The 26,684-nt window shown below is 35.7% G+C and overlaps 1 protein-coding gene across 1 annotated transcript in view; it reads right to left on the reverse strand.

The window, feature by feature from the left end:
- Window positions 1-6,476: 6,476 nt before the first annotated feature.
- LOC150102504 (potassium channel subfamily K member 1-like) overlaps window positions 6,477-26,684 on the reverse strand; it is a 67,756-nt gene continuing 47,548 nt past the window's right edge. Inside the window, exons 4-5 of the mRNA XM_090399605.1 lie at window positions 14,261-14,447; window positions 6,477-6,724 (exon numbers count right to left, since the gene is read on the reverse strand). Of these exons, the coding sequence (XP_090255731.1) occupies window positions 6,477-6,724; window positions 14,261-14,447 (435 nt within the window). The remainder of the gene's footprint in view (window positions 6,725-14,260; window positions 14,448-26,684) is intronic.

Here is a 26,684-nt window from a genome sequence, read left to right on the forward strand (position 1 = left end):
TAAACCAGTGTATAAATGCACAACGGGACTATTTCAAAGGCGATAGCCACTAATGTATAGTTCCAAACATAGTTTTTTTACAGATGCATTCTGGGAATTAAATTGTCACACCTCGTATAGTATACTACAGAACATACTAATTAGTTTTGCATACCTTACAGCCCTGAAGAAGCCATCAGAATATAAGTATATGAAACTAGTTTGCACATTCTCTAGTGAAACCTAATGTCTAATAAAATTTTCCTTGTTATTGTTATATATTATAGTCATAAAGCATAATTTAAAATTCACCATTATTTAGATTACATTACATTTCATGCAGCTTAGTACAGTTCAATAATTTTTTGTTCACTGATAACAAGTTTTGCATGAAAGTCGTAATGAGCCAAGCATGCATAAAAATTATGGATAAAGTCTGTTCTGGTTTAATTCTTTAGATTTATAATGCACAAGACACTACTTTAGAATAAAGTAACATTACATTTTATTTTAAATTTGTGTCATCTTCTTTTAATGAAATCATATTGCATAGATTTAAAAACTAAGTCAATACTATTAAGGCTTACCATCCTCTTTAATGTGTATACCGCGCGGTTAGCCTAGTGGCTTTGCGCTTCGCAACCATATGCCTGGGGAAGGGGTGTCCCAGGTTCGATTCCCATTGTAGACGCGAGGAATTTGAGGATCTTCCTCAGGCATAGCCAAGTTAGCCGGTCTTGGGCGCGGTCAGTAGGGTTTTTTCCGCCAGTTTATCTGGCATTTTTCATCCCGCAAACAGGCAAACCGGCCCCGTGAACATACGCCTCTACAGTCAAAAATATATCCCCCCAGCGGCAGACCAGGCGACGGGTCAGTTTGGAGTAGTACTAACAAGAAGTCGCATCTAAAGTAACACGCGGACCCTGCATAGGAAGCGGGAATAACGCGTAGAAGAAGAAGACGAATCCTCTTTAATGTGTGTATATATATATATATATATATATACACACAATATGTTTATATGAGTTAACTTTGAATATGAAGCTGTAGTCAATAGTTTTTTATTTAAAAACATGAGACCCATGCTGAAATGGAAATTTATTAACTGAATCGTTTTTCTCTCATAAGACTGGGATAGTGTATTTTGTAGGAACTATTGTTGAACAGCTGTACTCCTGATATGTATTATGATGTGGCCACAGCAGTTTCTAAGGGAATTTAAAAAAATATTATTAAAAACCTAAGGTTAGTTTAATGTATAGATGATGTGCACTTAAAAACATGAGACATGCTGAAATGGAAATTTATTAACAAACAAACAAACAAATCTCTATTGTTTTTGCAATAGCCAACTAGCAAATGGCTATCGGCTTGAGGTTTATGCAAGCATTAGTTAAAAGATGTACAAACACGATCTCCAACCAAATCACCACATGGGCAACACTACGCGGCTATTTCGGGAATTAAATTGTCACACCTCCAATAAGTAGACCATAGAAGATAACTAATTTGAAAAAACTTAGGGTGAACCTTGGCATATGCTCCAGGTTAATTTTTTTTTCCACAGCACATTAACCAAACAAAAATACTAGAAGTGGTGTTGTGTGTGTGTGTGTGTGTGTGTGTGTGTGTGTGTGTGTGTGTGTGTGTGTGTGTGTGGATAGTGCATTATGTCATGTATTTAGATTGTAGATTGTGTAGCATGGATGGTTGAGTGTAAATGATGAGTTGTATGGTGGGAATGCCCTCTCACAATGACCCCTTGAGCTCCATTGAGGTGCCACATAATAATAATATCTTGGTGGGGAAGTGGACAATGGACAATGCTTTACTATGTTAAACTTGATCTAAAGTCAATATGTAAGAATTTCAGTTTGATATTATTAAAGGTCCTGTGAATTATAAAGCCAAACATTAACTAATTTATTTATGTCAGATTAAAGAAAGTTACAAGGTCACTGTTATACCATATTCATTACTATAATTGCTAATTTAGATGTACTATAAACTAAAAATGATAGTTAAAGACAGCATGGCTATATTAATTGACACAAAATTTCATTTAAGTTCACAGGTAAGCAAATCTATTAATGGCAAGCTATCCCCCCCCCCCCACCTCCCATCCAAAAAAATGTTCATAGGAAATCTCTCTACAAAAAGATGATAGTAACTTAGTTTTGGATCCAGTTTTTTCTAAATCACATTTTGTCAGTAATATTGATGCACATCTTGCAGCCATTTAAAATTGGTTCTAATTAAGAGACATAAGAAATTTTTATTTCTTATATCTTATCTACATTTATTCTTTGATTATAGCAACTGGTTGCCGTATTATTACCATTATGTTAATATACCTGACTTTATCACTATCATAGTAACTTAAAATGAGCTCTTTCCCCCCCCCCCATTATCTTTAAGTTGAGTACATGTGGACACAAACACACATATATAATAAACATTATCTACAAATAAATAAAGTTGTTTTCACTTTAGTTTCAGTGTTAATCTAAAGCAAATGGGAATTCTTTAATAATAGCATAGGAGTTATGAACTTTCTATGTTTAAACTGCTGATTTTAAAATATTATTTTCAAAAAATTATCTTTATTTGTGCTTATTCGGTAAGGCATATTGACAAGCACAGTGATGAATTACTTTGCAAGTTGAATAAAAATGATTAGTTGTTCATTAATTTTTAGAAGAGTAATTCATCAAAAATAGTTATCCAAAAGGGACAGATAAATTTTGTGGGATATTAATGCACTCAGCCAAAATTTCTGATTCATCTATCATAAAATAATGATAATCACTGAGGCCAATAATTTATACTGTACTTCTTATGAAATGACACACAGATGAAAATTAAAAGTTTCTAAAATGTAAAACTGCTTCATTGTTACACACTAATTACTCCACTGTAGTACACCATTTAAATAAGTTTTTTTTATATATATCTAATGATAAGCATAAATATTTTTTCTACAGTTTTGCTATTAATATGACATGCACAAAACAAAAACACCAGAACCCACAGTTATTACTGCCTAATTTGGAAGAACATTATGTGGCAGTACAAGAAGTTGCTGGTGTTTACTTCACAGGCAGAAAAATATACAAATGTATGAACTGCTGCATTGTAATAGTAATGTATTGTACTATCAAAAAGATGGTATATTAAGTCCAAAACAGAGGTATACTGGAATTTTAATATGGATAAAGAAGTCTCTTATGTTGATCTGTTGAGGCACATTAATGTAAGAACTTCATATATTTAAGTATATTTGCATCAGTGTATAAAAGAAGTTTCAGACAGGTTTTATCTAACAGTACAAAAATAATATACAGTACAGTACAGTTTAAGCAAATAATATAATACATATTTTGTATGTACAGTGAATAAATATAACATAAAGTGCAAATATAAGCAAGGGTGTGTGTGTGTGTGTGTCATTTTTGTAAAGAACTACCTTTTCATTTCAAATGACAGTGAAAATATTCTGGCATCCATGATTAACTTATCAGTATTTGAATGAGAAGCAATAATCAAATACCTTTCAGGTAAATTATAAACACTTTGGGACATGAAGCTATAGTAATTTGTTTCATCTTAGCATCAGTTATTTTTAACTATCATTAACCACCCATGCACCTGACATAGCTAGATAACTAAATGAGTTCTTGCCTGTGAGGTCTATCAATCAAATTCACTGGAGATAGTTCAATATTTCTTAAGAACAATGAGCCACTTACTTTCATTAAAGTTTGAAATTTTAATGTGATTTTTTTTTTCTGAGATATATACTTTGTTTTGATAATTAAGGGATGTCCAATTTTTGTTAACATGGAAAAATATATTTTGTTAATACAGAATGTTAATACAGAGACAAATGATACTGTTAATTTAAATAACCAGAAAACACTGCATATTTTCTGCTTAGCAGAATTCTGCAAAGAGTTTTTTTTATAAAGTAATTTATTATTATTTCTAGACCTCTGTAGGATCACTAGACTCATCAGGAGGTCCTTCCATTCTATCCACAATACCTATAATGCCTCACCAAATTTTTGCAATGACAGCATACCCACTATGGCAATACATTCCACTTACCTGCCCACTCTTGATTTTCAGAATACGTTTTTTGCAACTTGCTCATCTCCCGCTAAGTTTCTCTACTTGACATATAAATGTCAATTGTATCCCCTTTTCTCTTTATCATTGCCAAACTGTAACTAAACATTCCATAATACTGATGAAATATTGCCTCTGGATCTTCTCCTGCATTTACTTATCTCCTAGATATTCAAGATAGTGAATCTGTACACAGTATTCAAGATAGTGAATCTGTACACAGTAGTCCAGGTGCAGCCTTATATATCAATGACTTGTTTATATGACATTAATATGTAAGACATTTATAAGACAATATGCCAAAATCATGTTACTATCCCAACTTGTCAGCATTCTTCTTAACAAGGTGGGAGTTCTCTGGATGACCTTCATAATTGTTGTAATGTTTTCTCAATTTCAGCCCTTTATCCTGTCCCCCATTAATCCCAGATCTCTTTCCACATCCTCCTACAGTATACTACATTTTATTTCCTCAACTTCCTTTCCCTTTCATTTCCTAATGTTGACAAGTGAAATTTTGCACAAGTGCAAAATTTCACTTGTCAACATTACACTGAATTATATCTTCCTGATATATCACAGAATTTTTTTGCTGTTACCTTCATCAGTTTTGCATTGTCTGTAAACAATTGAATGTCTTGCTTCAAATGTTGGACTATGTAGTTAACAATATATACTTCCAATTCTAGGACTAATACTATGAACAAAAAGATCTAGCAATAGCTTCATCACTATCAATGCTTTTAGCCAAATATGACAGGACATACATCTCAAGCAGTAGAAAAAAGAAACCAAGAACTCAAATACATCAGTCTTATCCTTTCATAAAAAAGGATTATATTCAAAAAATGGTGAAAGACATCCTAAAAAACAGCCTGCTAAAAATATCAGTAATAAGGACTATAGAGGGAATATTATTCCCTTACATCCAGTCCACAGAGAAGATTGTAAAGCATTCTCCACTTTAAACAAGATCTTCATCCTCCAAAAACATCCCCGTTTACCACTCAGAAAATCAGGGGGTATACAAAATCAGTTGTTTGTGTGGTTATATGCTATGTGAGACAACAGGCAGGCAACATGTGTATCTCAGAACACATTAAAGAAAACATACAACAGAGACAAATCACCAAGTACTGTGTTAGCATACTAAGTATTGAAATGATCTATGATATTTATATAAATATAATATAATATATCATATTATATTATAATTTCATCTTCTTTAGGACATTTAAAGAATCATCAGAAATGTTAAGAAATCCTAATCAGTACAACCAGAAACGAGATTATACTACATCACATGGTCTTGTCTTGCTTATTAAAATCCAGGACTATACAGATCTCAGACAGTGTATGCACTTTTTATTTTTATTTTATTCGTGTGGGGTTTCCTCCTGTTCCTCAACTGCCCCTTAGGGCTGGTTAAGCCCTCCTAATGAGGAATTAAGTACTATATCTTATGACTGTACCCTGTGTGTTCACAGGGCCGGTTTGCCTGCTTGCAGGATGAAAAACCCCAGATAAACTGGGGGAAAACCCTGCTGTTCATGCCCAAAACTGGCTAACTTGGCTATGGCTGAGAAAGATCTTTAAGCTCCTCACGTCGGCGACAGGAATCTAACCTAGGACACTCCTTCCCCAGGCATATGGTTGCAAAACCCATAGCTACTGGGCTAACCATGGTGAGAGTGTAAGCACTACACAACATGGACATCATAATATATCATTCATCTCATGCACAATATTGTTGGTCTATTCAAATGTTCCCTACTGCTGATAATTAACTTGCTTGTTGTCAATCCACTTATTCTAATTTCAAGTAGTTTTATTTCACTCTCCTGAAGAAGTGTATTATAATACACACAAAACTAATGGAGATTTTCTCCAACATATGTCTTCATGTGCAGTAAATATACCATACATTAATATGTTCCTGTCCAAGAAGTCTCCAAAGCACTTGGACTATACTGTTGATGCAAATTAAATAACAGTGGCCTTAGAACACCCTGCGGAACACCACATTAGCATTTAAAAACTTGATTTGGTGAGAAATTTTAAGTATCTGGTCATTTTCTATTGCATACCTTGGCTATCTGGGTGGTTAAGGACAATTAATTATTTCAAGAAGTACACCCAACTATTGTTTAATTATTTTAGATAAATCAATTATACAATATTTTATGAGAAAACTGCTCTTCCAAAATCTTTTTAGTGCTGTATATTTACTATCATCACATGAAATATATTAAAATTAAATTATGCTAACCAACCAAGCAGCTTCAGTCTGTTTTAGCTCTTCAAAGATTCCATGAAAAGAGTGGCACAGCCAAAAAAGTAGAGGTATGAGAAATGGAAGTTGCACATAATTAAGGATTATCCTCAGGTGAAGATGACTGTGGATGTGGCACAGCTTTAACATGACGGATAGTAGGTTCGTCAATTTGTTGAGTATATTTAGGTCCAAATATACCTGTAGATGGGTGAAGCCTCATCTTTTCAGGATCAGATGAACCATCACTCTTTAGTAAGAAGAATAATCCAAAATTCAGTTGTGGGATGTCATAAAACACAGCCAAGAACAGCATCATAAATGTTAGTCCAACAAGAAGATAACCTAAAAAAAATTATCAGTATTCAACAGTCTGCAATATAGTTTGGTTTTAAGAATAAGTACTAAATATTTTTTAAAAAAGTGATGCTAGTATAACAAAAATGTACTATTTATTAGTTTTGAAAAAAATTGAAGGTTCTTCCAGTTTTTAAATATAAGTCAAGTTATTTAATGAGGGAACTATTTCTTTAAATGTATTAAAATGCTTGAATATCCCAATCAGTTAGGCAATTTGAGGTAGCATTTCTGTTTATTCAATATTAAACTTTATATTAAAAAAGAAAACTAAAAACTTTACCTCTTCTACCTATTACAAATTAAACAAAATGTATTAGTTTTCCCTTGCATTTTTGTTTTTAAATAACCATTACTTCTACATGCCGATTAATTGCATTCTCCTCAAGTTCATTTATACCATTCTTTATATATACCTGTAAATGCATATAGTGAAAGTTTCACCTGTCTTTGATTTTGCCTGCTGAGTGGAAACATCTTGGTTCAAATCTCAATGATGGTATGAAGAAAGAACCTATTACAGGGTTTCACTTAGTAGGTCACCTTATTCCCTAAGCAAACTTTATTTTTCACTTTGCAAAAAACAGGAAACTTTTAAAATAAATTAATTTCTCAATTTCATCCATATTAAACAATAACAGCAAACAAAAGGTTGCACATAAACAGCATAATTGTATACTTAGACATCTCTAGTAAGAACAATATACTCTCTAGCCATAATATGCTAATCTAAACAAAAACAAATATTTCACAGTCACCTCCATTTCAAAGAATATTATATATATATATATATATGTGTGTGTGTGTAATTCATTTTTTAACTTGAGGATACTGTATATTAGGGTTACCAAGTAAATTTATAAGCTTTGTTATTTAACTCCTAATCCCAAGTATACAAATACAAACAATTAAGTTTGCACCTGAAACATAGTTCAAGTCTGAAGATATATATATATATAACCTCTACATACTAGGTTACAAAATCTATCACATCAGTGCCATATGGTGATAATTTTGTTTCTAATTTCATCTGAAGTCTCAAACATTGATTGAATAACATTAAATCATGTGCCTGGATGGTATATAACTCTCATAAATATGCTATAATTTAAAATAATATATACTCATTAGGACTGAACTCTCATAGTATATAAGAGCATATTTATGTAGTTACATCATATACTGACTTTTGTTTGCATATGCTTAGATTAATAAGAATAAATTTCTTGTTAACAAGTGGCTCTGCAAGCCACGAGGAACATTGCAACATTTGCCATTAGGAAAGACCTGAGTTCAAATCCAATCTAAGATAGTGAGAACCTTCTTAGTGACTATTTTTCAGCTGAAGGTTATGAACCTCATCAGCTCTCAAGATATTAAACTGATTTTTGGAAGGTGGCAAAGCAGATATAGTTTATTACACCTCTGCCAAAAGTTGCCTTCATATTGCACTATCTCCATGGTCAGCTCTCTCCATTTGGGAGAAAAGAAAAACATGTATCCTGTCAAGTGTCATCTCCATCCAAGAGGTTGAGTATTATGGATCTCTACCTGAGATCCATAATGGGCAGTAGAAAGATAAGATGGTGAAACTGATCTTTTTCCATTTCAGTTGGTATCCTATATCTGTAGATGTGTGTGTGTTCAAGGAGTCATTTTGTCTGTTTGAGAGATGACAAACCTGAGTTTCTGTGAGGAAAGCCATCCACCTTTATGAGACTGGCTAATTCATCATTTGATTGCAAACACCTGATAGAGGTTCCTTTCATCATAGAATGAATGCAAACCCAGGTCTTTCCAACCAAAGGGATTCTTTATACCAAAGGAGCTATGGAGGCTCTATATATATTAAACTAAACAAAAGTTTCACAAATAATATATCCTTACTACATATAATAAAGTAAAAATAAAACATAACAAAAATAATATCAAACATGAATTTTATTAACATTTAAACACAAAATAAAAAAAAAAAACTTAAAGAACAAAAACAGAAATTAGGAAATATTTTATTTAATGCCATGAATGTGCTTATCACAAAACATAGGATTCATTTTTATTCATGGAAATAAAAGTTTTGCTCACTACGTGTATTCTTTCAAAAGATGAATGAAAATGTCCCTATATAGGGATGAATATCTACTCTCTAACAGACACCACATAGCAAATGCAAGAAACAAGTAACTTTATTGTACCACTAAATACGGTACAGATACAATTAGGCTATGTATTATATGTAGCAGCAATTAGTATAAACTACAGACATTTGGAATGAAAACGAATGGACTCTGCATAATGATAAGCAGTTCTTCTCCCACAGATACTATACTTTATCATTAAGACAATACTAATTTTACAATTAAAATTTAATCAAAAATATTCAAACCATCATGTTGTATATATTTAAATTTTTTTAAAGCACTTGCTTGATATAAAAGATACAACATACCATCAAGCAAGTTACCTCTTGAAGGGAAACTCTGGATGCAGCACTGCCTATTGTGTACATGTCAAAGCTACGATGCTGCAAAGTTAAGGTTAGTCCAAGAAGTTTCTTCTCGTCCAATATGAATTTGTTAAAATCATTAGCTGACAAAGTACCTAGAACTACCTCTAGCAATCTGTTCCACTCACCACTCTCTAAGCCCAAAAAAATCTAGTTTTCCTAGCTTTATTAACACATTTTAACAGCTTTCAGAGTGACAATTTTTTTCTTCCTCTTGTCATGTATCAAATTTTTTTCTGCCTCTATCCTATAAAATTCCTTTAGTAACTTATATTTCTACTATATTCCAACTTTTCTCTATTAATTAACCAAAGCTGTACAAACTTTGATAAACAAACGTTAATGCACAAACCTTAATAAAGCATTCCACAACTAATGACCATTTTAGTCACCTGCCTCTGGATTCTCTCCACCGCTTAGTGAGTTTTTCAACATCCAAGATCTTTTCAGCTATTTTATCAACTTCTGCAATATGTCATCTGAATTTCAACTCATCCACCATCACTCCCAAATCTCTTGCCTCATCAATTTCTTCAGCCAGTTCCAATCAACTTTATTACACATCTTATAATCTTTTTACTCTAAATGCATAAGCTTATGCACCTACAAATGGTTGTCAGACTGAAATGGCAGCCATAATGTACTACATATAGGTTTACAAATAAACTTTCATGGGTGAGAACCACATTAAAAATACACACAACACACACACACACACATTATGATGCAAAAAACAGTACTGAATAACTATGATATATGTTATGGAGTAAACAGGTTTATTAACAAAGAAATATATGCTTACACATGATGATATGTACATCCACGGCTATCAGTGGAATTTTAGTGAAATAAACCATTATGACAGTAGATTATGTGCTCGAAATAGGCATCTTGTCTTTCAAGACAGTTTTTGTAGCATATGCGAAAGGTCTCTCATCTTGGAGAACAAGAGTTGGGACATCTGCTGGACATATTGTGTAATTTTATCCTTAGTTCACCATGGTTTAAAGGCATGTCATGGTGGAATACCCATTCCTTCAACATACCCTAAACAAAGGCATCAAGTGATGTGAAATCACGAGAACATGAAGGGTATGGGAATTCTGTGAACCTCAAAATTAGCTACCTGGGAAGTGTTCTGATAAATAGGCTCTAGAACCACTTGATATGTGACAGGTTGCTCCTTTCTGTTGGAATACCTTGCATGAAATGGAATGTTTTTTGCATGACACATCCTATGCAAATCCAGGGTGAATAGAACCAATACATTCTGGATGTAGCGTTCACTATTCAAAGTCACATTACACATTCTCTTCAATGAAGTAAGGTCCAATTATGCCATGGCAGGAAACTGCACACCATGCAGTAACTTTCTCGCTGTTAAGAGGTTTCTCTTGGACAAATTCAGGTCTTGAGAAATTTTAATTTGTCCAAGAAACCTGTAGGTTTGTCTGTTTACATGACCACTTCGATGAAAATGGGCTTTATCCAAGAATCAGACATTATGGAAGAAGGACGGGTCTTTGTAGATATTGGCCAACATGCGTGCACAGTATTCCTGCCATGCAGTAATTTATTGCTGTTAAACACTGATCCACCTGAATGATGTACAAAAAGGCACCCAGCTCCTTAAGGATTCTCTGTAGTGATGACCGCCTTGGTATCCCAAGTTTTACTGCTGTTCGCCGTTGACTGCATTTTGGATACTGTAACATTGCTAGCATGCAGTCGAATGGCATATCTCACAGCGCGTGTACTGAAGGGGATCGAATTTCAGTAGTTTTTTTTTTCTTTTTTTTTTGCACCATACTGTGTATATATATCAACTATTCTTAACTATTCCAACCCAAATTCACTATCATCAGTGCACACCCATGATTTTCATTTGTGTTAACAGTTCATGGTCTCACTGAATGCCCTTTGTATTGCACCAGAACACTCCTGGAACCTCTTGATTAAGGCAATGATGACGCTATTGCTTGGGGCACACTTAAGGAAATGACAAACAAACTGCTCACAAACATGTCATAAGCTTGAACCATTTGCTCGACCAACTCTGTATGAATGAAAATAATGCTCAACGATAAATGTTTTTTCTTGCTACAGATGTAATGGTGTACACGTGCTCTTCTATTAACGTGCATGCAGTCGAATAGCATATCTCACATCGTGTGTATTGAAGGAGATCGAATTTCAGTACTTTTTTTTTTCCTTTTTTTTTTTTGCACCATACTGTGTATGTGTGTGTGTATATATATATATCAACTATTCTTAACTATTCCAACCAAATTCACCATCATCAGTAGATCACAGTATATTTCATTCTCAAATCATTTGTCATATTGTTATTGCACAAGTTAAATAGCAGCAGAGTACAGAACTCTATGACACACACACACACATCAATGGTCACCTATGTTTGCCTTGATTTTAGTATATAATAATATTATACTACTCTTTGATGTCAATCATATCACCCCCTCTTTCTTCTGTTTGCTAGTGTCTGCAGTGTACAAATTCTCAATCTGTCTTCATAATCAGTATTCCACAACCTTAATATTAACTCTCCTTTTCACTCTCTCCAATATATCAGAATCACAACGGAAACCAGACCTGCACAGAATAGTCCAAGTGAGGTCTTATCAAGGCCTCGTAAAAGAGGCAAAACGACATCCTTATCTTTACATGTGCATGTTTGTTTCAGCATTACAATTATCTTTTGAGTTGTATATGCAATCTTTGCTATATCGTCCCTGAACTTCAACTTGCTATCTACTAACTTGGAGTGTTAACTCCAAGATCCCTAGCCTCATAGTTTCTTCTAGCATAATCCCACTAATATAATACGACATTAGATATCTAATCACGCAGAACTGAATCACTTTACATTTACTGACATTGAACTGATATCCATTTTTCCCATGCCCACAATTCCAGCCTATTCAAATCATTCTGCAAGTACTGCATATCAGCAGCATTCCTGATTACCCTACCTATCTTTGCATCATCAGCAAATAGGTGTATGTTGCTTGTCAGATTCTTCCCAATATCATTAATGTACAGATTGAATAACAGTGCACCAAGCACTGATCCTTGTGGTACATCACTAGTTATCTTAAATCTTGCAGACTCACATCTCCTGTATACCACTTTTTTGATATCTGTCAGTCAGCCATCCTCTTATCTATGCTATTATTCTATAACACAAACCCATATTCTCCAATTTATGCAACAGTCTACCATGCTATATTCTGTCAAAAGCCTTACCAAAATCCAAAAGTATCATAGTGCATCCATTCCCCTTGTCTAACTCATTGGTAACATTATTATAAAATGTGAGCAAGTTGCTAAAACATGACCTTCCTTTAGTAAACCCATGCTGTTCATTGCAAAGCAGATTCTCTGTCAAACCACTTTTGAATGCGAGTGCTAATCAATTTTTCCAAAATCTTCACCACCACTCCTGAGATACTAATTTGTAGTTGGATACATTGGTCTTTGCACCACCCCTTGAGCAATGGAATTACCATACATTTTTTCTATTCCTGCAGAATCTTCCCTGTTCTGAGACTCATATTAAACAGCCTGGTCAAAGGAATAGTCAGTTCAGCTGAACACTCTTTTAGCACATGTGCCAATATCCCATCAGTCACTATTGCTGAATTCTTATCCAATTTGTGCAACAGCTCTAACACCTTGTCCTTATACACCTGAGTTTCTTCATCCAGCAAGCTCAATGTCGCATACACCAGGTTGATAGCTTTTAACAAAATGGGCACTCATTAACTGAACAACCTCTTCTGCATCTGTAACCCTCATGCCATCTGGATTTAGAAGAGTTATTCTTTTATATTCATTCTTTCTTTTACTTGCAGCATATTGATAGAATTCTTGTGGGTTGTCTTTAGCACGTAGATGTATCCAGTTTCTTTTCATACTCAGATTTTGCTTTCTGTACAACAGTTGTGACTGTTCTAGCCTGCTGCTTATAATTTTCATAACGGACATCATCCTTTTGCACACGGTATTCCTTCCACATCATCCTTTTCTTACAAATCTCTTGCTTAATAAGATTACACATCTATTTGACTCCTACCCTATTTATTCTTTGAATTCTCGGGACACATTCTGATATCGTATCATTTAAGTATTGTTTAAATGCTTCCCATGCACTGTCAATATTCTTCTCAAGGATATCTCGACAGTTCTCTTCCACTGAACTCAGTATACTCCTCAGTTGGTCATAATTTCCTGCTTTGTAGTTCAGCATGTAACCTTTTCTGAATGGAACATTCATGAACTTGGTAACTTTCCAAGTGAGTACTGCATGATCACTGTCACCAACCGGAGGCAGAATAGTTATGTCTTTAACTGAAATGCCCTCTGATGTTATAATCGAATCTGACACTCTTTGACCTCAATTTCCTTCTGTCACATGCTGCTTGAGGAAGTTGTCCCACAGCTCAATAAATGCATTTTCACTCTTTCATGAGATTCTACTTCTACCCAATCAATATTTGGATAATTCAAGTCTCCCATTATGATTACTGTTTTAGTGCTCATCTTTTCTATTTGGTGATGCATTTCTTCATCACTAGCAACTGATCCACCAGGTCTGTAACAATGCTCCACTATGTAATTGATCGTGTTAGATTTCACCTCACACCAGATGGCTTCCAACTGGCTGCCACATGAAAACTGTTAATAGTAGTACTACAATCATAGGTCTCAACTAATTGGATTCAAGTCATCCGATATCATTAGCAGCATGCCCCCCCCCCCTCCTCTCCTATCCTCTTTATCCTTCCTAAAAATACTGTACCCTTTACACTCAATACCAGTTAGTATGTCTGATTCTGATAGCCAGTTCTCACTAATGCCTACAATCTGAAGTTCCAACATATTGACTAAGGCAACAAACTCTACCCCTTTGTTTCTGAAATACACAATATAAAATGAAATATATAATGAAAAAGTCCTTAAAATATTAATTCTGCAAGACGAATATAAAATCTAACCTGTGGTGCACACTTTGTAGAGAGGTCGGTAATTCTGGTGAGAACTGTCACCTGGTATAAGATCTCCAAGTCCAATAGTGGTAAGAGATATGAAGCAGTAATATAGGGAATCTAGATAATCCCAGTTTGGCTCCAAATAAGAGAAAATTCCAGCAGGTATAAGAAAAAATAAAATAAAAACTGTAATCTAAACAGGGGGGAAAAACAGAAATCCAGAATTAATAACTTTAATTTATTATATGAATAAAATATACTTTATCTTATTAATTGACATGTGCAAGGTTTTTTTTATTTATGGTAATTTCATACATGAAAGGGTGTTCCTAGCAGTACATATTACCATCATGGCTGGACAGAAAGTTGAGAAAGAAGAAGCTTGTCAATACTGGATTTGAAAAGCTGCATGCAGATTATACTCTGTAGGAATTGCATAAGATGGATGGTTGCTTCAATGGACAGCAAGTAGAGGGAGTGAAAGAAGAGGAAGAAAAATCTAGTCTGTGAATTTGTACTTGAACTGTGAAGGAAGATTGAATATTTGCTATATATGTTTTAACAGATTTAGAGAAGAGTGGTAATATAATATATAAGAGGTTTCACCTGTCATTTTTCAGCATATAATTTTTTAAGTGTTGTTGCTACAACATCCTCAAACATCTCTTGACCATTTTCCACAATGGGAAATTTGCACTTTCCAGTGTTTAGGAAAGGTGAATAAGTATTTGAAAGTCAGAAGAATAAATCAGGTGGGAGTTAAATGAACAGCATAAAATAATCAGCAGATGGGGGGGTGAAGGAAATGTGTAAAGAAATGTCATCAGCAAGATAAACAACCCAAAGCACAGGCAAGAAAGGTGACATGACATAATAATAATAATACCCTATGTCAGGGCTGTCCAACCTTAGGTAATCCGAGGGCCGCATTAAAAACACAATATTTATCTGCTGGCTGCATCACAATACCTATCTAGTAATTTGGTGAGCAGCAGCGACACAACCTCGATAGCTGAACAAAGGAACAACACTAGTTGCATTTCCAGTGAATGCCTGGAGCATGCGTGTTGGAACAAAACAGTGTAAGAACGCTTCTTTGACACATCTAATATTTGAAAAACATGTGGCTATATAGTGATGTACACCAAATAAAATTACCAACATCGAGATTATCGATTAGTGATAGAATTAAAATATCTAATACGCATTCGATTCAAATTGTTATTTTATTTTTTCACTCGTGAAAATCAAAACCCATAGGTGTGTCGCACAAAATTGCACTGTGGGCTGCATTCGGCCCACGGGCAGTGGTTTGGACAGCCCAACCCTATGTGGGAAAAAAAGTGCCCAAACACCAGTGCTGTTTAGACAATATTGCATTTATTGTAAAATTAATTACATTGTGCATTCTCCTTGGCATACTTTCAATAAGATGCTGGTAACTAGTTGCAAGTATATTTTTCCATTTCTCCTCAAAGCAGCAGTCAGTTCAGACACAGAAGTTAGACATGTCATTCAGGTTAGATCCCAAAGGACCTCTATAGGATTGAGGTCAGGACTTTGAGCTGGCCACTCCAAATTCTGTACACCTATATCCTCAAACCATGTTGAAATGGAGTGTGCTTTATGGCAAGACATGTTGTCATGCTGAAACAAAAATGGCCTGTCTCCTTAAAACTGGTAAAATGTAGGCAGTGCAGCATTGTCTAGAACAGGGGTCGGGAACCTGTGGCTCCGGAGCCGCATATGGCTCTTGGCTGAACAAAGTGCGGCTCTTTTATATTGAATTAAAAGATACATAATTAATACAAACAACTAAATATTGTTTTTTGATATGGCCTGTTCGTGGCGCTAGATACTATGCATGTGACGTCTGTTTCGCATGAAATTTGTTACGCATGCCTAAGGTAACTAGCGCCATGGCAAAAATTTGAACTGATTGCTCAGCTGTCCTGTCAAACACCACGGTTTTTAGATACATACGGATTTTAACTGTCAAAATAAATATTCTGTTAGTTAAACATATTTATTGTGGTACTAAACTGGTGTTTAATTTACTGTCGGGTAATGTTATGCACAAAATAATTACATTAAAAATAAGTATAGGAACAAATTAACTGATGAAAGTTTGAAAGCCAAATTACTATTAAAGTGCATGACATACAATCCAGATTTAAGTAAATTGTCTGAGAAGATGCAAAATCAAAAGTCTTATTAGTGAATTTTAAATTAAAGCAATCAAGTATCTATTAAAATACATAATTAAGTTTTTAATCACATGTTTTGTGATTAAAAACTTAATCAAACTTAATGTTGTTTTATTTATTGAACATAAAAAATTTATTATGCAAACATAAAAGTGGTATTTGATATCTGGAAGTACTCAATTAAAAACAAATTTACCTAAGTTTGAACTAACTGCAACTTTGAGTCACCAGGAAAAATCGAATTAAAGTTGCGACTCCCAAAATTTTATTTTAATTAATTTTTTTGGTGGAATGGCTCTTTGGTTCAAAAAAGTTCCCGACCCCTGGTCTAGAATGTCCCAGTACTTCATGTTTCCATCCATAACCACCAAGTCTGAGTTCATACAGAGAAAATCCCCAGACCATGACACTTCTGCCACCAAATTTAACAGTTGGAATGACACATGCTAGCAGATACTGTTCACCTGGCATACACCACACCCAGCAATGACCATCGGATTTAAAAACAGTTTAGCGTGATTTGTCACTCCATACTAGTCATTTCCACTGTTCTAGAGTCCTTCGACGATGTTCTTTCTACCAAGCAAGTCTCTTATTGTCATGCATACAAGTTATTAACAGCTTGTACGCAGCAACAGCTACGTATATTATTATTATTACACCTCCAAAGAGTCCAGGGATTCATTGAGGGAGGGCACCCTACTCTACAACTCCATCTCCACCACTTAATTCATCCAAGCATAGCAAATAAAAGGAAGAATTGAAAAAAAGGAAGAGAAAATAAAAAAAATAGCAAGTAAAAGGAAAAATGATTACAGAAGAATAACTTTAATACAGATAATAGGCAAGCAACAGAAGCAGAAGAAATAGATGAATTACTGAGTGATCAATTCTGAGGACACGTTCATTGCCAACCACGCGATATCACGTGATGTAAGTTCTCACCGGGCGGCCGATCACACATTATCACGTGGACGCCGCTATCAAGTAAAAAAAAATTGGCCGCCACACGAAATTCCAATTTTCAGCTTGGCAATGAACGTGTAACATCTATCATTGCAGGCAGAGATAATGCAGTGACTGAAGTGGGAATGGAAACAGATGCACTGGAGTTGCTTTTGATATTACAAACACTCTGAAATTATTGTAGCCATAGGATTGGATGGGATACCAACCTGAGTATTATTAAAAAGTGCAAGACAAATGGCAAGCCGCCACCCCCCCCTCAGACTAGTCTTAAGGTTGCAGCATTAGGACAATACTTCCTTTTATACAAAGGTGGTACCAAGAGAGAAGTCTCTCAAGAGTAGAGGAGTGGTGCTTAAGAAATCATTGGAAAAGTTTAAGGTGAGATACAGATAGACAGAACAGAAATATGATATTGGCTGCTACTATGATTCGAGGTGGGGGGTATATGAAAGAACGTAGATGATATGTGCTTGCAGATTAGCATGATGAGTGCAAGTTAAGTAATTATGGGAGATTTCAACTATGGGGAAATAGACTGGTAAGAGGAATGGTCACAGGTAGGGAAGGACATGGAATTTATACAGCTGCTGAAAGATAATTACCTGAGGCAACATGTAATGGAGGGGACACGAGGTTCAAGAGTGCTGGATCTGATCATGGCATCAGAGAACTTATCACTAACCTATATAGCTACACTGTCTCCACTTGGAGAAAGTGATCATGTAGTCTTGACCTGGGGGATTGCCAGACATGCAGAATTTTCTGTTAAGAAAGGATATATATATATATACACACAGTATATGGAATTACAAAGCAGGTGATTATGACAAGCTGAGGAGACATCTTTCAGCCGAGCAATAACATAAGAATTCAGAGGGGAGAGAGAGAGATGTTGTTGGTGCATGGAAGGTGATCAATGGGTGTTTGAAGAAAGCAGTATCTGAATGTATACCTGGAGTCAGAAGAATAAATTAGGTAGGAGTTGATGGATGAATAGCTTCATTAAACAGGAGTTGCACACAAAGAAAAGGTTGTGTGTATGTGGGGGGACTATAAAAAAAAGATGAACAGCATGCCCATAACCAGTATAAGGTGCAGGCGAGAAGGGTGACTGGTATGGAAAGAAAGGCTAAGGCTAATTATGAGAGAAAATTAGGTCTTATCAGAGACCAAGAGAAACCGCATAGGAAGTTCTTTTGCTATGTGACAAGTAAAAGGAGGAATGACTATGGTTTTAAAATTTGTGAAACAAAGATAGGATGTAGAATTTACACTTGATGGGGGGATATATTGTCAGAGGTAAAGGAAATAAGGGATCTTGGGGTGATGGCAGATAAGTATCTAAAATTTAGAGGATGCATTGCCAAAATTGTGAGGACAACACAATGAATTCTGAGAATGATGCAGAAGACACCGACTTGTACAAATAAGGAGATTCTTGTTAAATTGTATAAGGCTCTGATTAGGCCACACACAGACTACTGTGCACAGATTTAGTCACCTGGTTTTCAAAACGACAAAGAGATGTTGGAAAGGGTCCAGAGGCAACTGACTAAAAGTAGTTTCTGATCTCTGGAATGTTGAATATGAGGAAAGGTTGAGAAGATGCAATTTACAGAGTCTAGTGGATAAGAGGAAGAGGGATGACATGACAGAGACGTACAAGTTGATAAGGGGTTGTTATAGGATCAGTGTTGAAGAGGTTTTTTCATAAAATGGTTGGAGATCAGTGGAGAATAAGAGGCCATCCCTGGAAGCTGTGTAAGGGGGGGGGGTGAACAAGGGAGTGAGAAGCAGGTTTCTTGCATTGAGAATTGTGAATGATTGGAATGCCTTGCTTGAGAGTGTGGTGTCTGCAGAGAATTTGAATGTGTTTAAGGCATGATGTGATGAGCTGTGTGTATGATGACGAAGGGACCTCCTGGATGAGTCTTTGACTCCATGGGTTCTCGGGATAGTAATAATAATAAATGTCAAGAAATGCTCTCCTCTTATATGCAATGTGAAAATCTCCTTCCCTTTGTTCTAGATCATGGGTGTCCAACCTTTCGGCTTGCGTGGGCCACATTGAGTGAAGAGGAATTGTCTTGGGCCGCATATAAAATGTATACTATAGTTAATGTATATAAGTAACAAATTTTCTTTATTTTTTAAAATTTTTTTATTCTTCTTTTTCTCCCTTCTACATGTTAGGCCTATTGGCCTGTTACAGAGCTATCTTAAGCTCTTCTAAGTCGTACCCATCCTGAGGATAAGGTGACTAGCCCTATGCCTCCCGGTATATTCTTTGGTTATAGCTGCATGTGTTCATAGAGCCAGTTTGCCTGCTTGCTGGAGAGAAAAACTCCTGTTGTCCACAACTAGTACCAGCTAACTTGGCTATGTCTGAGAATGATCCTTAAGCTCCTCACATTGACGATGGGAATCGAACCCAGGACACTCCTTTCCCAGGCATATGGTTGCGAAGTGCATAGCCACTAGGCTAACTGTGTGGACTAAATTTTTTATTATAACATTAAAAAAAAAAAGAGGGCAGCATAAACACAAAACTAGTGAGATATTTGGCCATGTTTACACAAAACCAATGCATCAACGTCTGGTTCGATGGAAGTGGTTGCAATTCATAGTGATCTCTCGAGGTACTCCTCGGAAATTTTTGATCTAACTTTACTCTTTGTATGCTTCATTCTTGAAAATAGTTGTTCACAAATGTATGTACTACCAAAAAAGCGATGACATGAATAAAGCATGATTGTGAAGTGAAGGATATTTTTCTCTAGGAAGATAGGTCTTATAAAAATCTAGCAAAGAGACATGATCAAATTTTTCTTTGAGTTGATACATTCAATTTGAAAATTCGAAAGTAATGTATTTATGTCGACTGAAAATGGAGTTGCAAATATTCAAAAAAATTTATAATATTTGCTGAAATCTTGAAACCTATTATCAAATTCCTGTATGAAAACAGAAAGAAAGACAGCATACTTTTCACATCACATAATGCTAAAAGTTTGAGATCTTATGGGGGCCACATTACTAACAGTCCAGGACCACTTGCAGGCTGTGGGTTGGACACCTCCTGTTCTAGATGCTTCTGGCATCTGTATACATAAACTACAGTATCTATTTCAGTCCCCCAACCTCCCTCATACCTTGCATTGTCTACCCTACTCCACCTCAGAATCCAAGGATCGACATTTAGCGTTATTTGATCATTATTCCACTTGCCTCATGGCTACCTGCAGAGAACTTGCCAGGGTCCCCTTCTAAAAACTCTACATTCTTTGACTCTGCACTTCCAAATTCTCACTCAACAACACTTTCTGAAGAAACTCAATTCCAAATGCATTCAAACAAATCTGATATAAGTTCTTTCATCTATCAAATTCGTATGCACATCCGCAAACTCTACACTATTCCTCCACCACCAATGCATTGACTTATTGCAATAATGTCCCTTCTAATACAGTCTGGAGATTCAGTCTTTATTCTCACTCTTCCCATTCACTTATGTCAATATCCTTGTATATCCTTGCATACTGCTTGTATTGTCTGCCAGATCATTTGTTTCTGCTAATATAATAACCTCTTTCATTTTCTCTCTTTGAATACTAACACCATTACTGACATTCTTAATCTCTGCCCTAGAATAACTAAGACTTCACCATACTCTCCTCTTATATGCAGGCCACATACAAAACTTTCATATACTCTCTCTTTCACTCTTTTTATACTCTGCTTTCTTCTTCCTCCCTCTGTCTTCTTGTGATCATAGAAAAGAAGTTCCATTCTTCTTCTTTCCTGTGATCCACAAAAAACTTCCTGCTCTCCTGGTGCAAACTCCTGCTCTAACAGAAATGTCAAAAAATTCTTTCTAGAATGCTATACAGGAGTACCTCGATTATCGCGGTTATTGTTGCCACGAAAAATACCGCAATAATCGAATCCGATAAGCGGGATAAATAATGCGTGTAAAATGGGTGATCATTGCCAAGGATTTTTCAAATCTATTAATTAAATTTTATATATGAAGTAAAAAAGAAATGTGTTAAACGTGTTAAGTAAAAAATGAAGGTTCATTTAGAAAAACAAGATTATTCTTTAATCTTTATTTATATATAAGGAGTACATACAGTACATGCAATTATTCTTTTTTGGATAAAAATTGGTGTAGTTGTCTGGCGGAATTTTTTCTTTCTTTTTCTTCATATAAAACTTGGTAGCAATGGATGGAATTTTCAATTTCCTGATGAACTTTCATTGATCGCTCGAGATTAGGATCGCCGTTCAAGATTTTTTTCTTTAAAATTTTCAGCAATTCTAAACATTTCGTCCATTTCTTTGAGGGTAAATTCCTTCGGTGCCATGTCAAATTTTTCGTCATTATCATCAATTTGAGCATCGTAAGCACGTTCTCTCTTGAGGCTAATTAGATCTTCATCATCCAGCTCCTTATCATGTGACTGAAGCAGGTCCTGAACATCACCTTTTTCAATTTCTTTTAGTCCTAGATCGAAGCCAAGCTTAGTTATGTCATTGATAACATGGGTTACTTCATTTTCAAATCCTTTAAAATCATTTGCACAATGAGGAATAATCTTTTGCCACGCTGCTCTCAGGTTGCTAGACATTACTTCACTCCATGCTGCCTTGACATTCTCAATGTAATTTTTGTTATTGAATGCCTTCCAGAATTCTGTCAAAGTCATAGCTTCATCTCCTGTAGTCTTTTCTATTGCTTGTGAAAAAGTTCTTCGTAAGTAATATGCCTTAAAGGATGCGATTACACCTTGATCCATTGGCTGGATGATGGAAGCGGTATTAGGTGGTAAATAAATAACTTTTACATTTTCGCACAAATCATTCAATGCTGTTGGATGACTAGGTGCATTATCTAATATCAACAAGATTTTAAAATCAAGATTTAATGACTTACAGTACCTTTCAGCTTTAGGACAAAAACAGTTTTTAAACCAATCCTCAAAAATAGTTTTTGTCATCCAAGCTTTTCTATTGAATCTCCAATGAACAGGGAGAAAATTTTTATCTAAACTTCTAAGTGGGCGAGGATTCTGTGATCGATAAATAGAGAGGCTTCATCTTGTAATCTCCAGAAGCATTGCCACATAGTAAAAGTGTTACATGCTCCTTCGAAATCTTGTAGACAGGCTGTGATTTTTCATTTTTTGCTAAAAATGTTTTAGTGGGCATTTTTTTCAATAATAAGCCTGTTTTGTCAGCATTAAATATCTGATCATCGGTATAATTTCCTTCTTCAATGATCTGTTGCAATTCACCAGGAAAACTAGTTGCTGCTTTTTCCATCTGCACTTGCAATTTCACCTTGTACATGAACACTATGAATGCTCGATCGCTTTTTGAACTGATCAAACCACCCTGAACTTGCAGAGAAAGTTTCTTCCACTATTGATGCTGAATCATTTTCGCTTTCTAATTGTTTTCTTTTTAAAGTCTCAAACAAATTCAATGCTTTTGTTTTTATAGTCATTTGACTAAGAGGAATTCTCTTTTGGTTACAATCTTTTATCCACACTGACAATAGCGTTTCCATTTCAATCATAAGATGGCTTCTGATTCTCGTAGTTTGGGACCCAGACAAGGTTGATGCACTTTGTCCTAGTTACTTATAGTTTGCAGCATGGTCTAAAATATGGCGAACAGTTGATTCATTTAGACCGTACTCTCTCGCAATTTTGGCTTTGGTTATGCCTGCTTCATACTTATTTATCATATGCAACTTATCTTCTAAGCTGATCACTCTACGTTTCTTCTTGTTAGCTGTAGACTTGATATCATCCTTGTTTCTTTTAGCATTCATTGTAGGGGTAATTAAGAAGAGAAATAAATATCCACATGTACTTCAGGCAAAGGCAGACAGTTACTGGTGAGTGGTGAGCAGGGGCCGTCGGATAAAAACAAAATACAGGAATCGAGGTATTCCTGTATTTCAAAACTGTTGGATCTACCTATCAAATTTTACAGAAACTATATTTTGACCCAAAATGCATCATTCAGAGGTATTACTGCCAATTTTATTTAGTTTTTGACTTAGTATACAAACTGCTACCCTTTACCACCACCACCAAATTTTGCACATTTATATATTTGGTTTAATCCTTTATCCAAGTGTAAGCAAACAAAGTTTGCACCTGAAGTATTTTCAGGACTGGGGCAACTCATGGTAAAGGTGGTATAAGTTCTCATCACTTGCCTTAGTATGTACCATAATGCAAAGCACATCTCCATGCAAACATGTATAATGTCCTACGAGTGACCTAAGGACCATTCAGTTGAATGGTCCTTAGGTTACTCGTAGGGAGTGGTCTGGGGGACCACCTAATTTTTAGAGAGGTCTTTACTTAAACAGCACCTCAATAAAAGTTGAAACTGGTCTGGGTAGTGGCCCTTCCCTTAATGCATAGCATTATACATGTCTGCAAGGAGATGCGCTTTGCATTATGGAGATACTAAGGCAAGTGACGAGAACTTATACCCACCTTTATGAGTTGCTGTGTCCTGAAAATACTTCAGGCACAAACGTTGTTTGCTTACACTTGGATAAAGGATTAAATCAAATATATAATTGATAGCATAGCCAAGTGAAAAAACTTCCATCAAATTTCGTACATCTTCCCATTATAGGTCATGCTTGGATTCAATGTTTTGAAGCAGCATATGATAGAGGGGACTTCAGGGTATGGAGGTGTTAGATCTGCTCTTAGGATAAGAAGATCTGCCCATAACCAAGGTAGTCACATTGCTTCTGATTGGGAGAGTGATCATGTGGTCTTGATTCAGGAGGCTGTGAAGCATTTATCCAAGCAGTTATCATGAGAGACTTCAACTATAGCGATATAGATTGGAAGGGGGAAAGGGCACATGGAAAATGGAATTTATACATTTACTAAGGGATAATTACCTGAAACAGCATGTGATAGAGGGGGACCAGGGGTTTGAGAGTACTGGATCTGGTACTGTAGTTATAAATAGTATCAGAAGATGCCATCTATAACTACAGTAGCAGAGTTGCTACTGTAGTTATAGATATACTATGATACTGCTGGACTTTGCAAAGGCATTTGACAGAATACTGCATGGAAAATTATTACATAAGCTGGAACAAATGGGATTGGACATGAGGTTAGTGGCATGGATAAGGGGATGGTTGATAAGACAGAGGGTGGTGTGTGGTGGAGTGGAGTTAAGACAAATGACGGTGATTAGTGGAGCACCCCAGGGTTCTGTACCAGGACCACTACTTCTTAATTTGTACGTTAATGATATTGCAGAAGATTTGAGGGGGGATATTCAGTTGTTTCCTGATGATGCAAAACTGGGGAGAGCAACAGTTGATAAAGGTGATATAAATATCTTGTATGATTTACAGAAATTGGCAGTGTGGGAAAAGGACAATGGTTGTCAATTTAATTGTAAAATGTAAGTTAATGCACTTTGGGATGAAAGGATTACACACTTTGTATCATATTGATGGTACTAGATTACAGGAAATTCATGAGGCTAGGGATCTGGGGTTGATAGTGATAGAGATTTGAAATTCAGAGAACATATTGCAAGAGGTGGCAAAATAGCTCTAGAGGATTACTTGGATGTTGAAGAACACACTGGCAAGTAAAGGTAAGGAAGTTATTATCCCTCTTTACTACTGCACACAGATTTGGTCATCTGTGTTTCTAGAAGACCAGGAGGTGGTCGAGAGGATTCAAAGATGAGTGACTGAGCTCATGACAGCTCTGTGGAATGCTCCAAACGAGGACAAATTGAAGGTGTGTGTGGATTGCAGAGTTTAGCTGACAGGCAGAGGAAAGGAGATATGATAGAAACTTGTAAGTTACTAAAAGGGATTCTATAAAAGTGACACAAAAGAAATTTTTCGATACATGGGGTGCAGGAGGAAAACAAGGGGGGGGAATCACACTTGAAAGTTGTCTAAGAATGTGGTTAATGAGAGTGTGCAGACTAGATTCTTGCCTTGGAGAGAGAGAGATGAATGAGTGGAATGGATTGCCAGAGGTGCTTGTGAACACCTCAACAGTCAATACGTTTCAGGAGATGTATGATAGTTCTTGTGTTAATGTATCGTGTGGGTCTCCTGCAATAAGTATTTTGACTCCATGAACTACCTGCATGCATAAATAATAATAATAATGTGGAATTTTAAGATAAAAATCTGCAAGGGATGTTAGCAGTGCATGGGGGGGGATCACCAAGGGGAATTTAAAGGGAGCAATATTACACTGTATACCCAAAGTAAGAAGGATTCATTAGATAGATGGGTAGTATCATTAAGCAAGAGCTGAAAAGATAAAAAAAAATGTTGAGGAGGTTATGTAAGAAAAAAACGTGACCAGCAAGATCACGAACAGCATAAGGATCTCTGGTAAGGAAGATAAAATTAGACTGAAAAGACATTAGCCAGGCATGCCAAAGAAAACCCCAAAAAAGTTCTATTGTTATGTGTCAAGTAAGAGGAAGAATGACTAAGGAAGGATAACTTAAATGAGTGCTGATGATAGTGAGGTGACAGAACTAGACAAAATAATTACTGAGTGACCACTTTGCAAGTATATACCATCCAACTGAGAATACTGCTGTGACAAGGACTGAAATGAGAACAGAGGTTGATAAATTGGAGGAACTTATGATATTGCAGAATCTCAATGCAAATACATGGTATTAGATAGGATATCAGCTTGCATTTTATGAGAATGTGCAAGGAAATTGGCAATGTCTAAGTCTTAGCTCTAGCAAAGTGCCAAAGGAGTGGAAGGAGGGCAAAATAATTCCTTTGCATGAAGGAGGTTCTAAGACTGCAGTAACAAATTATAGACCAATCATCATCTCGGGAGTTCTGGTAAAAGTACTGCAAAGGATAGTTAAAGAAAGAATTCAAGAATTCAAGGAATGGTTGGATAGGAATATGATTCTCTATGAGGAGGAGCATGGTTTTGTAAAGGATCAATCATGCATTAGTAATTTATTAACTTTTAATGACAGCTGGATGAAGGGAATTGCTACTTGATGATAACGCTGAATTTTGCAAAGGTTACTTCCAAGGTTACTAGCCAGAGATTTCATGATCTAAATTGAAAATGGAATCTACAGCCTTCCCACCAATGAGGGGCAAAACCTCCCAAAAGTAACCTGCCCAACAGAGAATTTAAAGCTCTAAAAAATAACTTCCTCTTTGTCTTCACTATTATCCCAATTCATTT

This window comes from Typopeltis vanoorti, chromosome 10 (assembly GCF_054136105.1).
Source record: "Typopeltis vanoorti isolate ZY-2024b chromosome 10, IOZ_Tvanoo_1.0, whole genome shotgun sequence".
Lineage (NCBI taxonomy): Eukaryota > Metazoa > Arthropoda > Arachnida > Uropygi > Thelyphonidae > Typopeltis > Typopeltis vanoorti.